The sequence below is a fragment of the Columba livia genome, chromosome 3 (assembly GCF_036013475.1).
Source record: "Columba livia isolate bColLiv1 breed racing homer chromosome 3, bColLiv1.pat.W.v2, whole genome shotgun sequence".
NCBI lineage: Eukaryota > Metazoa > Chordata > Aves > Columbiformes > Columbidae > Columba > Columba livia.
The window spans coordinates 104430919-104447317 of record NC_088604.1 but is presented as its reverse complement, the minus strand read 5'-3'; the positions used below and the strand labels follow the sequence as shown (position 1 = coordinate 104447317).

At 42.8% G+C, this 16399-nt stretch overlaps 1 protein-coding gene across 1 annotated transcript; it reads right to left on the bottom strand.

Moving 5' to 3' along the window:
* Nucleotides 1–1937: 1937 nt before the first annotated feature.
* PCARE (photoreceptor cilium actin regulator) lies at nucleotides 1938–13195 on the bottom strand. Its single transcript, XM_065058667.1, has 2 exons — nucleotides 8836–13195; nucleotides 1938–4745 (listed from the first exon to the last, which is right to left on the bottom strand). The coding sequence occupies exons 1-2, from the start codon at nucleotides 12606–12608 to the stop codon at nucleotides 4616–4618; spliced, it is 3903 nt and encodes a 1300-aa protein (XP_064914739.1). The 5' UTR covers nucleotides 12609–13195; the 3' UTR covers nucleotides 1938–4615.
* Nucleotides 13196–16399: the final 3204 nt, after the last annotated feature.

Here is a 16399-nt window from a genome sequence, read left to right as displayed (position 1 = left end):
TGAATGTAGTCTGATATTGACTTAGACTGATACTGGGTTCAAGAGGCACGATAGCTGCAAGGTGCAAATTGCCCCATTGGGTTGACTTCTTAGAGTCACACTCAAAAGCCAAGCAGCCAGTGAATTTGTTGGTTTAGGTTTTAGCAGTACCACCGTGTCAGCCTTGCTATATATCTTTCTGTGTCTGCTGGAATGCCTGGAAAGTTTTGTTCCCAGCTTTACAGTCACTGCCCTGGGGAAGGACATTGCTGTGTTGGCAGCCCTGGGCCTCAGCTTTCATTCATTCATATGCTGAAGACCCAGTGGTTCAGTAGTAGTAATAGTAAATAAAGGGCAGCCTATAACACGGAAAGCTTTCAGTTTCTTCTTATTTGCTATATAATCAATTCATCTATGCCTCAAGGAAAACTTTATTAAAGCAAGAGGGATTCATATGGAGTAAGACAGCCTTATCACCACTTTCTTCTTTAAAAGAACCTTGATAAAGGGTGTACTCTATTCAGTCTAACTCCAGAAATCCTCACAGGGTTACTTAACGCAGTCACGGAGTGGACTGTTACTAAAGAAAGGATGAGGAGAGGTAAGCAGCCAGATTTCGAAATTCAGTATGTCAGTAAAGTGGAGAGCAGTTAGGGATGGTGAAGGCTGCAGATAGTTTTGTGCTTGCAGGGGTGGAACAGGGTATGTGCAGGGCAGGCAGATGTGAGATGAACCGAAATGAGATCAGAGGGACAACGTGGTCCTGGGTCTTGACCACCTTGTCCTGCTGAGTGCCTACTGTCTGTATCTGCACATCTTTTTTTGACATTTACATTTTCATTATTCATCCAAAATGGGCAAGAAATGCAAACTTGAGATTTTTGCTCCAAACTTTCAGTTGATCCAATATACAGCAGTGAGTTTATATTAATCTTCACCTTTGTCTGAGGACAACATGGAAATGAGTCCCTAATCAATACTGCAAGCATTACGAAACCTGCAGGATCTCGCCCAGGAAGATCAAAAACTGAGTTTGAAGCTCGTACCTGCAACATGCATCTATACGCACTGCAGTCATGATGGCACTGAGTGTATCTGCTGTGGATGGATTGATGATCTGCTAATCTATATGGATTTCTCTTCAGGAGATGTTGGCATCTCCTTACTGATGAGACATGACAGTAAGAACAGGTTACTTTACCTCTGTGCTGTGATTTCTTTCCCTCCTACACAGAGCAAAGGGAACAACTTCTCAGAATATTCCTCTTAATGACGAAACTTCATAAATGATTATGAAATGCTTTGGGTGTTCAGAGGTGTGGCAGCGCAAACACTGTAACACGCTGGTTTTATTGATAACCTGCGTGGTGCTGTCAACCAGATTGCTAATATCCGGAGTAGTTCTTGTGTAAGAAGTAACTGGAGTATGTGTAGGGCTTTCGTGTTCTTGTGGTCTTCAGATGCCGAGGGTATAGAATGACAAGTCCCTGCAAGGTCTGAGATGTGAGCAGCGTCACTGGAAGCAAGGGCAGCTGCCAGCTCGTTAAAGGTCTGCAGATAAAGTGCCACACAGAGCTGTTGGCCACTGTTCTTGCAGCAATGAAGCCCTGGCTGGAAAACTGATACTGCTTCACTCTGTGCCCAGCCCCTCTGCAATGAGACTCCACTGCAGCAGGTGCACTCTGCTTTTAATCCTTAGGACAAAACCACTACCCGCTGCTCCAAGTAGCCATGGTTGTATGTAGGAACTCTGCTAAACAGAGTACAAAATTGCCAGGTAGCTCAAGCTTAAATCAGGGCAGGGGAAGGGTGGAAGCATAGCTGACCTCCGCTCTGCTCTGTCAGTGTGCAGTGTACAGGCTGGATCTTGTAGCCTAAAAAAGGCACATTTGTGTAGTGGAAATGCAACCTAAATTAATTGATGTACAAGTAAAACATAAAACAGGCTTGCACTGTGGTGAGGAGGAAGCAAATAGACTTTTTATAGCACAGGGCACTAGTTAGTGCACTAAGGAAGAAATCAGTAGTATAACATTGGGGTTAGATTTACGCCGTTTGCATACAGAATGTAAGAGAGCTCAATTCATACCTTGCATATAAAAACTTTGATTTATTTACATCAGTAAAAAATATATCTTAAATTTGAGTATGGTCTTATAAAACAATTGTATTCCAGAAAAATTGCATTAATGAAAAATGAAAGTATTGTCCAAAAAAACTGTATAAACATTTTTTTTTAAAGTGGCCACCCAAACTATCATTTCCTGCATACTATAGTTACTCTTAATCTCATGCTTGCGATACAAATTGAAGGTAAACACTTTATTTGCAATAGTCCTGTACATTAACTGTACTGAAGAGAATCTGTTACCTGTATGTAGTCATAAATTCATATTATAACTTGTAGATCACTCCTGGAGAAGCTCTGTTTCTTGAATATAATGCTCCGTTTTCTGCAGCGTCCTTAGAGCAGCATCCGAACCCTTCAGCAGCTGCAGCGTTCAGGTGGGGTTGTGTTTGCAATGAGCCTCCTGACGACCACGGGCTTAGTCAAAGCTGGGAGAGATGCTGCGGTAGGATGAGAGCTCGTGTGCCAGGTTTTCAGGGGAGCCTGGGTCTTGGGGGAAGATGCTTTGGCTGACTCCATGTCTAGCTGGCACATGTGAGAGGAGGTTTCCAGCCTGATTGCTGAATTGAAGTGTTGCTCCATGTGCTGCTGTAGCTCTTGTACCACAGATTTTGGTGCTTGGGGTATATAAATGAATACTTTCTCTCATCACCCATCGTGGGTGCTGGGACATTTCAGCATGAAACTATAAAGAGATAAAATGATTGTAGCAGCTGAGCAGAAGTTGTCCGCCCACTCTGTCACATTTTCATCTTCAGAGCTACATTTAGGCATGCAAAGCGCTGGCTTTCTGCTGTCATGTTCCTGGTTTGGGTCTATTCTGGGTGGTTCCTGCCAGCAGAACAGACACACTCAAAGTGCATGCAAATGTATTTGTATCTCTGTGTATCTGGGAGAGAGCTACACTTCTGAAGAGGGGGAAGGCCAGCCTGCAGTTTGCCCTGCTGTTGATCTTTGCGGTACCCGCAGTGATTTCCCAGTTCAACAGGGGACGGTGCATCTGCCTGTGTGACTGCAAGGTGGATCTGTTGGCATCTCCTGGCTGTACACTGTGGGTAAGGCTGCCTTGCCACCTCAAGCTCACAAAGTCCTGACAATCCAAAGCATCTGTTCACCGGGAGTTGCTTCTTTCTGTTCTATACCTTACCTTAAATATGACAATTAAGTTTCTTTGTGTCTGTGTCAGAAGATGGCACTGAAACAATTGAAGAAGGATTGTGACTAAGGCACCAGACTAAAACCTCAGGAGTTCAGTATCCAAAGGGGTCCCTTGTACAGCACAATACGAGTCTCAGTTTTCCCACCATGAAGGTGGCAGGAAAGGTTAAAAATCCTGTGTGAAGGCGGAGTGCCCAGATGCCACTATCATGAAAACCATAAGAAAAATTTAAACTATTCCTATCAAAATAGGACCACGAACGGCTTATTTTTTTTTTCTGGATCTCATTCTGTACTGAAGTTGCATATAAAAACACATCAAATTAAAACAATTAAAATTACATTAATTCAAATTTGCATCTTAATTGTGATGATAAATGAGGTGAGCAAGATCCAGTAAATTCTGAAACTGTGTTCCACTGTAAAAGCCTGGGATTAATCAACTGTAAAGAACTTGTGTTTTTATTAACAAACATCTGTCTAGACTCTTCACTGAAGTGACAATAAATCCCCTCAAACGGCATAAATCGGAAAGAATATAAACCTGTTTCAGGGAGAGCAGGATTCTCTATGCTAGCATTCTCTTCTCTTAAAAAAAAAGAAAAAATACATGTCCTCAGGTGCCTCAGGATTCATAATGTTGTTTGATTGGGCTATTACAAAACTACTCTAATCAGGATTAAGCCTTGTACCCTGGAAACTAGGGCTGATGAGATTATATGATGATCAAGGGTGATTTAGAAGATCAAAGCCTTTTTGAGGGAATAAGGTCCCTAATTTTACTCCTTTAAAAGAGGTTATTTTGTTTTAACTTGTATTGACCTTATTCTCTTTCTGCATGCTGATAAATACCCAGTGTAAAGATGTGGCTTTGCTGAAGCCATTGATGTTTTTGCAACAAAATCAATTGGTTCAGGATTTTACCTCCCCCCTGGAAATGTCACAACAGCCACTTTTTACATAACTGAAACTTTGATGCCTCCTGAATAAATAAAATGTCAAATATTGACAATTTCTGAAAGTTTTTGAACTCCTTTAGCCAAACAGTGAAACAAAGGACTTGTCTATGGGTCCTGTCTTTATCAAATCCATTTGCTTCAGACTTGACCAACTGTGAAGTATTTCTTTTGCTCAGTGTAAATCTTTGAGTTGCACCACGAAATGCAATCCAAAGGAGAAGCAGCTGGCTACCCCTCTACTGATATTTCACTAGATTGTTGGGACCAGTCTGGGTTTTTCAATGTGATGTCGTCATATTGTTTCCTAAAAAAACAACGTAGCCAGGCTTTGGAGGTTTGGTTAAGGCCCCCTGGGGCCTCTGGCCTTGATTCTTTGCAGGTGCTTCTGCTGTCAGTCCCTCTGCAGCCCCTGGCCCACGATGTAGAGCTCGGGGTGGGACGCGGATCTGTTGGACTCTTTGATTTCGGGGACGCCAGGGCTGTTCCAAGAGTCGCCTGCTTTTCTAGGGCTCTCCTCCAAGCTGCAGAAGGAAAGATGCTTAAGTTAAGAGGCTAATGAATTGTGACTTTTTAAACCAGCACTGATTAGACCACATTAACCCTCAAAGCACAGATGCTGCACGATACCATGTAATTCCCTATCTCCTGTGTGTATGCACTATACTGTTCCCTCCCAAAAGTCTATTGGGAAGCAAACATTTCATATGTTGGACCGGGGATCAGTATGAATCTGGGCTTACTTACAGATAGACACAGATTTGCACAAAAAGTCTTGTTCCAGACCCTGCTGGAGGAAAGGTCTTACCTGTGTTACACGTCTGTTGAGTGAGGTTACAGTGATTTCTGAGTATGCCAACATGACTGTGGGATGTGTGCTCTGGTGGTATAAATCCATCACACTGCAGTCAGGAGAACTGAGACATGGAAAGTGTAAACAATGTTCCTGAAGTCACACTGGCAGTCTTTAGGGTCACAGGGACTTTATGAATCAAAATTGATCATAGCAGTGGAGCTGGTCATGAATGTCTCATGCCCTGGGCCTTCATGCTGAAATGTGCCCTGTGTTGCTGTAACTAATTAAACTGGTTTAAGCTCAACATGAGTTATCTGGGAATTGTTATTGTGGTTTAAGTATATAAACTGCTAAACTGAATTAGCTTTCAACTACAGACAAGCTTTTGTGTTCCTATTCTGACTGTTAGGAGTTCAATTATTTGAACTGAGGAAGAGATTTCTAATATGTGACCAGTCATGAAAATAATCCAGACTCAAATATCACCCAGTTGCAGAAGGTCTCACTTGGGCTACTTGCTTTGGGCCTGATTGAGTCAACACAATCCATCCCCATGCCCTCCTCGAACAATATCTTAAAGGCATTTAATCTTTTATCTTTGTTCTACCTCTTGGGAGATTAGCAATCGTAATAAAATATTATTTTGTTTAACTGCACACACAGAAATCCTATTACAGATCAGCAAGATTTCTGTGAGCAGAGCGATTGTACATGTTATGCCTTGATAAGATGCCAATAGCTGCTGATTGCTGTCAAACAACCAAGCTTAGAAACCAGCAAAGTCAGCTCAGTCTGTCCATCTACTGGCTGTCCGTGTGGGAACCAGTTGTACTGGCTTGAGCACTGAAACCTGAAACTCTCATCAAGTACCCTAAGACTACACACAAAAGCTATAGCTCCCGCCTTAGTTAGGGCTAATGCTGTCTTAAGTCCTGATACTCCTTAGAGAACAGGATGGGCTGGAGACAATCTTGGGAAAGAAGTGCTTTTTGCCTTCTAGGGGAGCAGCGAGTGTGCAGGAGACATGCAAATCTGCGTATAGCACTGACATTTAATGCCTGGCAACACCAGCTAGCAAGTGAGATGGAAGCCACCCCCTTTTATTGGTGTTTCTTCTAAAATGGAGTGGGTGGCAGAGGGCGCTCAGCTGCCTAATGAGAAACATGTTGCTTGTACAAGCTCCTCTCTTTAACAATCTGCTTCTCAGCAAATTGATGTTTTAATTGGGCATGGAAAAATTGGAGGACTCTATCCTTGAGTTTGGGAGCATGGTAGAGCTGATTTTCAAAATGTTTTACCTGTAAAAGAGTGATGCTATTGCAGGTTTGCCTCTGCCTCTCCTCCCTCCTGTGACTAGTGCTTGGAGCTGCTAGTAACAGACAAAACCCCCACATAGACAAAAAAATAGGCATTGTCATATTCGTAGAGGAGAGGTAGAGCAAGGGAAGGAATGAAGGAAAGGAGACTGACAGCTGGTTGGGAATACCTTGTGAACTTGAGACCAGATGCAAACATGGCCAGATCAAGGAGGTTTAGGAGTACAACATCTGGTTTGGGGACATGTTTCGAAATTTCCCTCTGTCAGCTGAATGAATGGCAAGGCAGAGGAAGCCTTGTATGCTTAATGAACTTGAAGGAGAAAGACAGACCAGGGTATGGTGGTTTGTCTCTTATGGCATCTGCTGCAAGAGCAGGGGTCGGCATCTGTGCATGGGGATGTGGCGCTCACAGCTGTGGCAACTGCGCTGGTCCCCAGTGACAGGAGATGAGCAGCAGTGACGGGAGGAGCTCTTGGAGCTTCTGCCTCATGCTGGTTCCTAAAACAGTTCTCTGCCCATCAGTGTGTTTGCTGTGATATTCAAATAAGGCCATTTGATGTAAGGTCTGTAAAAGCTTCCTCCAGGCAGCTTATTTTAGATGTAAGAAAACACACAGTAGTGTATTGCATTTTAAATCACTGTATGTGGCAATTAATGGGCCAATTTTCCCTTTTGCTTATATTGATATAAATTTGGACTAACTCAGCAGGAGTACTTTTGATGTCCATTTGTAGAAATGGTAAGTTGAATTTGGCTCAGGATATATGTCGTTCTTCCAAAATGCTGTATATCATAACACTAGCATATATAATTTTTTTCATGAAAGGAATTATTTTATTTACAGTGTGGTTTTGGTTTTTTTTATATTACTCTCTGTGCTCTGACAGACTACAATAGAAAGATAATACACCCCATTTAAGCATAAATTAGCTAACAATTTATAAAAGACTGTTTTTCAGATTGATCCATAAAACTGCCAGGGCTCTTGTCTTGCAAGGTTTGATATAAAGCCTCTTTTGAAAACATTTATATCTGCTAGCAGGCACGGGAGTAGGCAAAGCTGACTTCACATAATACATAACAACAAGAGAAAACACAGCAACAACATATAGGACTTTTAGGAAACTTTCAAATGTCAGAATATATTGCAATATTAGAACTGGGAATGCAAACCGGTCTGCATTTCTCCGTGTTCTTCGCATGTTTTGTTCAGCACTTTCCTCTACTGTCACTGTGGGAAACTTGGTCCTTTTTCTGTCTCTAGGGAGGGAATTCCTGGGCACCTTATTTCAGTACCTATGACTGTCCCTTTACTCCTCCAGTATCCATGACTGTCCCTGTATTCACAATGCGCTGAGTGCTTGTGCACTTACAAGTGCAGTTTTGTCTCCTGGTAGTGTTGGTCTTGCAATCTCCACTCATGGGGATGATTCACGTGATTTCAGCTGTTCTCTGGCAAGAGTAAAAATACTCCTCACATGAGGAAAGGCTGCCTGAGAAGGTTCTTAATCCTCTTGCGTAGCTTAGAGCTTAATGGACTTAAACATCCTAAGATGCTAAGAAACTAGAATAACAACCCTTTTTCCTTCCAGGCTGTTACACTGATCTTTGAGTATTCCCAAATGCCATTTCTGTTTCCTAGCTGGCTTTGAGTTTGTTGGTTTTTTTTAAGTGGTAGAGAGAATGTAAAGCTAAGCCCAGATTTTTTAAAAAATGTCCACCACTGGTTGCAAACATGGAACTGGTGTGTTGATGCTTCAATTTCTTTAAACTGACTTTTTCAGAGCAATTAATCTCCAGTAGCCATGGGAGGTTTCTCCACTTTGAAAACTGGGCTTGGGCTGTGGACTCATTAGACTTGAAATTGGCACCTAGATCTGAAAGCCTACATGAGAAGCTCGGAATTTCAAGCTATAATTACGTCCATACAGATCCTTGCCTACACATTATCTGTCATTCTTGCCAGCTGATTTGAAACATTTTAATAGAGATTTCAGGTGAACAGTGGACAGCTTAGAAGCTGAAGTTAGTAATGATACCCTTCCTCTTGGTCCAAGCCTACCTCCTAATGGTTATTTAAAGATGTGTGTAACCTCATGGTTACTTCAGAGCTTTTAAGAATTAAATGTGGCTATATTTAGCCCCCACGCAAATAAGAGAAGTTCTGTGCCATGAAACCAACACTGAATTTTCCCTGGGGTACCTGTCACGGCAGATACGTAAGTGTAAGGCTTGAGCAACCCCTGGAAGCTTAACTCCTCCCTGTATTCAGACTGGCAGTCTACTGAAATCTGGGGCGAGAAAATAGAACAGAATATTTCAGTTGGAAGGGACCTACAACAATCACCTAGTCCAATTGCCATGGCATCTGTGCCCAGCACATGAAGAGGGCACTTTTCTGGGAAATCTCTCAATGACATTAAAATCCCATCAGGAGCTCAGAAAGCCAATGCAGTGCTACCCTTCCGCTTCCTTGGCCTAGAGTGGAAAGTTTCTTACCTTGCATGGTTAAGCGCGGGTTCACTGCCAGATGTCACGGCAGCTGGAAGACGAAACAGGACCCCTGGTCGGCGGTCAGAGAAACTTCTCCTCACAAACGGCTGAGGATTGGCAGCACTCAGGGATAGCTTTCTGGTCCGGTCTCCAGGCTGCCGGAAAAGCAGGCTGGTCTTTTGGGAAAGCGGTGAAGCTTCAGGCTGGCTGGTTGCTTCCACAGAGGGTTTGGTGGGTTCCTGTGGAGGTCTGGCTTCAAATAAGGAAGAGGTGGCTGGGCAAAATATCGAATGAACATTGCTGCCTCTCTTGGAGGAGGAGAGCTGGTGCTCATCTCCAGCATCCAGCCCAGGTCTTGGCCCCTTGTAGGAGCGGGATGGGGAGACTGGTGGGGAAGGAGCGGTGGAGAACGGTGGGGGACTTGCATCTCGGCGGTAGGCTGGGGAGCCCAGCATCCGGTACGGTGTTGGCGAGCTTTGCTTGTGTCCTGTGGGAGGGCTGAGCGGTTTTCGCTGGGGTGGTGGAGAAGGCAGCTTCTTCTGTGAGGGTGGGCTGGGCACCCTGGGGCTTGCAGGGGGACTGGGTTTCCTTTGCGTGTTGGGTGAGCTTGGTTGCGGGTTGCTACAAGCCTGCAGAGAGCGTCTGTGGTGTGTTGGGGGGCTAAAAAGCCGTTTCTCCGTTGGTGGAGAAGGGGGAGGAGGAGTTCTCGTTGGGGAGACCCTCCTGGCAAATGCTGAGCCTTTTTCGTTTCTCCTGAGCAAATCGGGAGAACCTTGCTTCTGGTACTGCACCAAAGTCGCAGGTGAACTGGGCTCTTTGCTCTCTGAGCTGTTGCTGTGTGGTTTTGAAACCCCACTGGGATTTTGAAGAGGAATGATTTTATGGGTTTGCTTGTACAAATCCGCAGCCTCTTTTCTCTGGGTTTCCAGTATCTCCTCCTGGCTAGGTATGTGCACATTGGTAGGATTCAGCTCCAGAGAGTATCTCTGCAGTTTCTCGTCCCCTGCTCCTGTATTCCTTAGACCTTTATTAGTGATTGCACTGGGGCCACTGATGTTTTTACTTGGCAATAAGTCAATGGACTGGATGGAGGCTTTCATTTTTGGGGAAACTTGTGCTCTCTTAGCAGCATGAAATTCTGTTTTGGCAGGCTTTTTGGCATCTTCTGAAGAGTTTCCTTCTATTCTTGCAGTTTCTTCAGGCTCAGACAAATCGAAATATGTGTCCATTAACATTTCAGGTGGTGGTGGTGGCAGGTTCTCAAGGTCTTCGTCAGCCTCTTCCTTTGTGTCCTTCTTGCTTAATTCTGCAGCTAGTGCAGGAGGAAAGGCATTTGGAAAGCCAGAAGAAACTCCATTGGTGTCTGAAGGGTCCGTGTCTTCTACTGGTGAAATACGATGCTTAGGATTTAAAGGTGCCAGGCCTCTCTGAAAAGGAATGGTGGGTGGAATAACTGGAAGTCCAAATTTTCTGATGCACTTTATTGGTCCTAAAGATCTTAAAGGTGCAGCTTTTACAAGATCATCAGTAGGACTGAATGTTTCAATAAGCTTTTTGACAGACTGTCGGGGGGCACAGCTGCTGCCACTGAGCGTTTGTGTTCCAGGAAGCTCCTTTTCTTTGTCTCCTGGTGTCTCCTGCATGGGCACAGTAGCTCTTAATGGCTTCCTGCCTCTTTTTTCATCCAGCTGATTGGCAGGATTTTGATCAACCATGAACAAAGGGACTTTATCCTGGTTAGGCAGGATGCTGAAATTTTTTGAGAGACACGCCTTCAGTTTGCTAGAGGACCTGGCTGTAACTTGTTCATCCTGTAAATAGGGTGCTGCTCTTGATTTCCAAGGCTCTGGGTTACTATCTGTATCCTTCTTCTCATAAAACATTTCAAGCCTTTTGCTGAGCTCTTTCTGAGTTCTCTGCAGCTCTAGGAGGGTCGGGTCCTCTGCCTGGCTTCTAAGGGACTCCTCTGACCTGGACCGTCGTTGTTTCCTGAAGGTTTTCTGTCTGCCCATTGCTGTACTGGGCCTTGTTGTTAAAACTGCTCTTCCACTCTCATCCTCTATCCATTCTTTATGTCTGGATTTAGCTGGAACAAACTTGATTTTTTCACTGATGGCATATTTCATCTTCAGAATAATTTCCTCTCTCTCTGCATTCTCTGTCCTCTTGATGGACTGCCTTTGCGTGTTATCAGTGACCGCAGGTGAAGACAGGGGCCTCCTCGGCAGGGCATCCTTCCCCATATCCGATAAACTTGTGTTGTCATCTTCCTCACCGAGGGTGCTTCCCTCATCATCATCATCATCATCATCATCATAAGGAAAATCTGTTGATTCACAGATTTTGAAATGTTCATCTTCCTGAGTAGAGTCAGACTGGAAGGAGTTATAGGAATAGCTTTTTCTCAAGTTTGCATATTGGGGCATGGTAGAAATGCCTTCTGGTACTCCACCCTGACAAGAAGTTGCTTCTTTACTCTGCACAGTTGAATAAAATATATCTTTAAAATGCCTTTCAAGTGCACAGTCATGGGATGCAGCTGTGCCTGGTGACATTGTCCCATCACGCACTGTTCTGGCATGCTTTTGGGATGGATGTCCATGTGCATAGGAATCACAGCTTGCTTGTCCTCCATGCTGGCTGAGAGCACTGAAGTCTTTGAGGGATTCGTTGTCCACGCAAATGCCACTGTCCTCAGAGCAGAGAGTCCTGTCATCACCCTGGGTCTGACAGGATCTCACTGCTGAGGCTTCAAGCAGCCTCACCATCCGCAGCAGGCGCTCATCAAAGCTTTGCTTTGCTTTCAGTTTTCCTTCCAGGTTGCTTGCAGCAGACTGCAGGTAGCTGCATGTTTCCTGCAGGGCGTCAGACGTGAGAGAGGCCAGTGTCCCACTCACTAACTGCATTTTATTGACCGTGTACTGCAGTAGTTGTTGCAGAAGATCAGGGTGCTCCTTCAAATCACCTTTTTCTGCTGGCCATGCCAGATTCCCACCTATGTCTTTGAGGAGACTTTCCCCATCACTGGCAATTTCTTCTAAGAGCAGGTTGATTTCGTCAAAGCGAAGCACGAGAAAGCTTACCATCTGCTGTAGGAAGAGTTGAGTTTGGGTAGCCTGGTTGGCCATATGAAGTATAGTTTCATATTTCGAGAGGTTGGGATTTAGGTAGGCGTATGCACTCTGATGAGCCTTAACAAGCAGTTCTGGGAAATCTACTTTTTTCTCTGTCTCGCATGGCGATGAAATGGGCTTTTCTTTACTTTTGCTAGATCGACCTTGTTTTGCCAGCTTGTGATTTTTTTGCTTCTTTCCTTTCTTGGGGATTTGCTTTGCATTGCTTTCATTCTTGTCATCCCAAATGAAAGGTGATGCTTCTGATTCACAGGAGCTTTGCTTTCTGATCTGTATGGCCTCAGTGATACTTTTTTGAGACTCAATCAGTTTGGACATAACAACTTCAGCATCTGTGGCTGTCCTCTCAATTTCCTTGTCTTCCCTGGAAACCTGGGGATCTGAATGAGCCTTGGAAGATAACTGCAAATCATCTTTGTTGTCCTGCTCTGACAGTTCATCCTCCTTTTCTCTCAGGTATTCTTTCCCCTGGATCCCATACTGGTGGAATTCATCAATATTGTAGCAAGATGAACCTTTAACAAGCAGTGGGATTCCTTTATCTCCCGGATCAATACGCAAAACATTTTTGGGTTTATTGAAAGCCTTAAGACCACTTCTTGCAATTGTATTCGCAATCTCACTGTGAGAGGGTGTGCAGCCCATCCTTTCTCTGTCTTTGGCTTTATCTTTGATTAAAAATCCAAATGAAATAGGAAAAATACAACAAAAACTCAAACTCACTGTTTCATCCTGAACTGCAGACTGGCATTTTTCTCACAGCTTTTCCATCACAATTCCAGTTTTGTTGTTGGTTTTCATTGCTGTTTGCCTCAAAATCCCACGTGCTCACTGCCCAGGATCTTCTCTTGAGTCGTGCACTGCCTCATTTTATGTTCCCACTCAGGTTTTCTTCTTCAATTCAAAAGAAGGAGTGTGAAAGCTCTGCTGGATTTAGAGCTAATGGATTAAGAGGACTTGCGTGCCACACTTCTGTCTTGACAGATGTCCACTACAAATAAGAGTTTAAGCTCATTAGGGTAAGCAGGCACCAGCCAGTCAGCACCCGTGTTGTATTTATGAAGGCAGATTTTTTTCTGCACTATATTGGGAGGCAAAGGGACTTGGTCTGTCCCTCTTTATTTCCCTTGTTGCAAAAGCATAACATACACTGAATGCAGAGATTCGAAGGAAGAAACTGTAGTTTAGAGGCCTTTTTGAAGGGAAACTATTTGAATAGATGCATAAACGACACTCCTGAATTAAGAGAAAGGTGACCTTGACCAAATATACTCCTATGGGAGAGTACAAGACACGAAATCAAAGGGGTTAGAGACACCTGTTAGACTTCTGCCTTGAGGGGCTTCAAATTTTTCCCCTACTTGCCAGTGACAAGCTGTTTACTCTTCCTTCTAAGACTTCCAAACAAGATTTTGATTTTTTTTCTTCCCCTCAGTTGATAATTCTTGGAAAGTGGTTTTTTTCCTCTTCTAGATAGTTTCACAACCTGAAAAGGTGAACTGCATGATAACAGTGTTTATAGAATAAGTTTTGCATATGTTGTCAAGATGGTGTTTGCCTCTAATGGATCTAAACTGTAAAATTTTAGATTAAAAAAAAAAATAAATGCAAATTCATAATTTCCTTCCTCAGAGTGTCTTGGGATAAAATCTGAATGTGTTCTTTGCAGTCACAAAAGTGATTTGCTTACTTTTATTTCTTTTCATCACTTAGGGCTTAGTTCTCCGAACTGCAAAACTTTATGGGTTAAAACTATAAGAAAAAAAGCTAAAAAATTAAAAACACAGACCCGTTTCTGAAAAAAAAACAAACAACCAACCAAAACACAAAACTGTCGTTTGATTCACTTCTGAGATCAAAACAGAATAATCCTTTCTGAAAGAGAAATTTAAGAAGCCAAAGTAGGAATTGGATGAAGACCAAGATATTTATCTTTTCCAGGTATTGATTTATGAAGGGTGGTATGTGGATGAGGGTGAAAATAGCAATCCCCCCCATGCCAATTTCCCTTTTCATTACTCAGACTGGCCTAAGTGGATTAGTCTTCTAATTTCCAGATGCAGCTTTTCTACCAAAGGTGGCCATTTCTCAGTGTCACAAGGTCACAGATAACAGTGGCCAAATCTAATGCTGGGTAGACACCTCCAGCTTCTCTCTAGATTTATAACTGCATGGTTGAGGGTAGCATGTCTGAATCCCAAAAATCTTTGGATGCTATCAAGCCTATAAAACGTTTTTAGACTTTAACGAACAGCTTACATGATTCATTTCTTGGTGCTGGACTGCGATAGCTGCATATCTGCATGAAAAGTTGTTATTCTCTGTAACCTTGTCGTTTAAATCTCTTTTTATGTTCAATGGGGGCAACAAAATTATTGTGTTTGTCTAGGGTTTTGATTGTGGGGTGACAATAAAACCCTGGCAGATGTATTGCTATCCCCCTCTCCCCCCCACTTCAGTCTCTCCCTCTCCCCCTTCCCACTCAGGACAGGTGATCGGGAGGGAAAGAAGAACAGAGAGAAGAGAGTTGGAAAAATTAAAGATGTTTTACTAATGCTACTAATAAGAATAGAAAAAATAATACAAAATATACAAAACCAATCTTGAAAGTCTCAGCAACTGCAGAGCCGGCAACCAAAGTCCTGGATTGGACTCTGCACCCAACCGGAGCTGGATTCAGTCTGTCACTAGGCCTCAGTTTGCAGGGACGACCCACAAGGTCCTCTCCTAATGTCGGCCATAAGGAAAAAGGGACGAGATCCTCGTGATCTCACACTTTTCTATGAAGTATTCACGTGAATGGAATGTTATACACAGTTGGTCAGTTTCTTGGTCACCTCTTTCTCATTGCCCCTCTCGCAAGATGTCCATCCATGCTTATCAATAACTTTGCGTTCCATTGCTAGGTTTACCAAAACATGTATCTGGTTCTCCAGGAAAATGCAGCTAATACGAAGGCTTTAGCTGACAGGCAAATTCACTAAAAGAGAAACTTGTTTTTAACAAAACCAGGACAGTGTTTTACCAGGGACAGGGCATGACAGTGATTCCCAGCAAAATTTTTAAAACTACGTGCTTTCTCTAAAGTAATTTTCTGGAACACATGAATTGTACTTAATATACATGATGGCATAGTCATTTCCTTCAGAGCTTTTCTGGAAGGTATCAGGTAATTACTTCTTGGCTCTGCTTCTTGCAAGTCATGTATCTCACTCTCTGGCTGCTTCTGGGTCTCACTGTGATGTGGTTTCTACACAATGGTCCCAGCTCTTTTTCCATTCCCTTTTAAGCACATGTCTAGTATGTTCAAAGTGGAGAAATGGAGCAGATTTAGGCAGCTGCTTCATCCTAGTGATCCGAACAGTCAGGATGCTGTAGCCCTCCACAGTAAGTCAAGGAAAACACAGTAGACAAAGCAGCGAGTCTTAGTGCACCTCTTTTGGTTACAGTGGAAGTTGAGAGACATCTTTGGCTATAAAATACCATAAGGCTTTCCTTCGAAAAGCAGCTCCAAGAGTTCCATTGTTAGCACTGGGAATTTTGACAATTAACTCCGTGTGAGTTATTTGTTGTATTTGGGAAGTCATTTTTCTTTACTTTTTTCCTTCAATTATCCATTCATGTCACTTTTTTTTTTTTCTTAGTTATTTTCAGGCCACGTGTTAATATCTTACAGGAAATACGTGCATGGTTAAAAAATGCAAAATCCTGGTTTATGCTTATTTATTATATAGTCTTTTATTATTGTAAATATTAATATTAAACCAGTATTAAGTTTATTATTTATTCATTATTAAATAGAGATCCAGGGTCATGGAAAACATGTTTTTAATAGGCACTTGTTTTATCCTAACTGTAATTGCAGTTCACATGTATATGCAACATGATTCTTTCATGTTGCGTCAAATTTTTTAGCTTATGTGAGAGAGCAGGAACTGCTTCCAACCACTTATGAAACTGCATTTCCCCAATCAATACTCCTGTTACTAAGTAGTTATATATTGCTTTGAATGTCTGAGGCACTTTAAAAAAAACAAATCCACTACCTCATGCAAAATGCTAAGGAACATGCTTTGGCTCACGGTCATGCAACAAAAACAAAGACAAAATGGATAAATTAGGTAAAAAACAGTGGTAAAAGAGAATATCAATGAAGTGAATGACAAGGAAATATTTTTGAGTATAAGTGGATTAGATGAATCTATAATCTGTGATTTAGGATTGCTGTATGTTGGTGTCATTCCAAGTGCAGTTACTATAGTAATGTATTTTGGCTTACAATGCTACCATTTGCAGAATACAGGCTGAAAAGGCAACAGCTGGTCATGTTCAAGTGGATGCCCAAGTGGTGTTACCTGTAAACTTGCTAACTCAAGTGATTTTTACAAGTGCACCAGATGAACACAAAACATCTGACCCAGACTGACCAGAGGGAT

Excerpts from the sequence above, each read along its gene's own strand:
- PCARE (XM_065058667.1), bottom strand. The coding sequence starts at position 12,608 with ATGGGCTGCACACCCTCTCACAGTGAGATTGCGAATACAATTGCAAGA. Across the intron at positions 4,746-8,835 it reads CCCGCGCTTAACCATGCAAG|CTTGGAGGAGAGCCCTAGAA; the intron begins GTAAGAAACTTT and ends TTCCTTCTGCAG.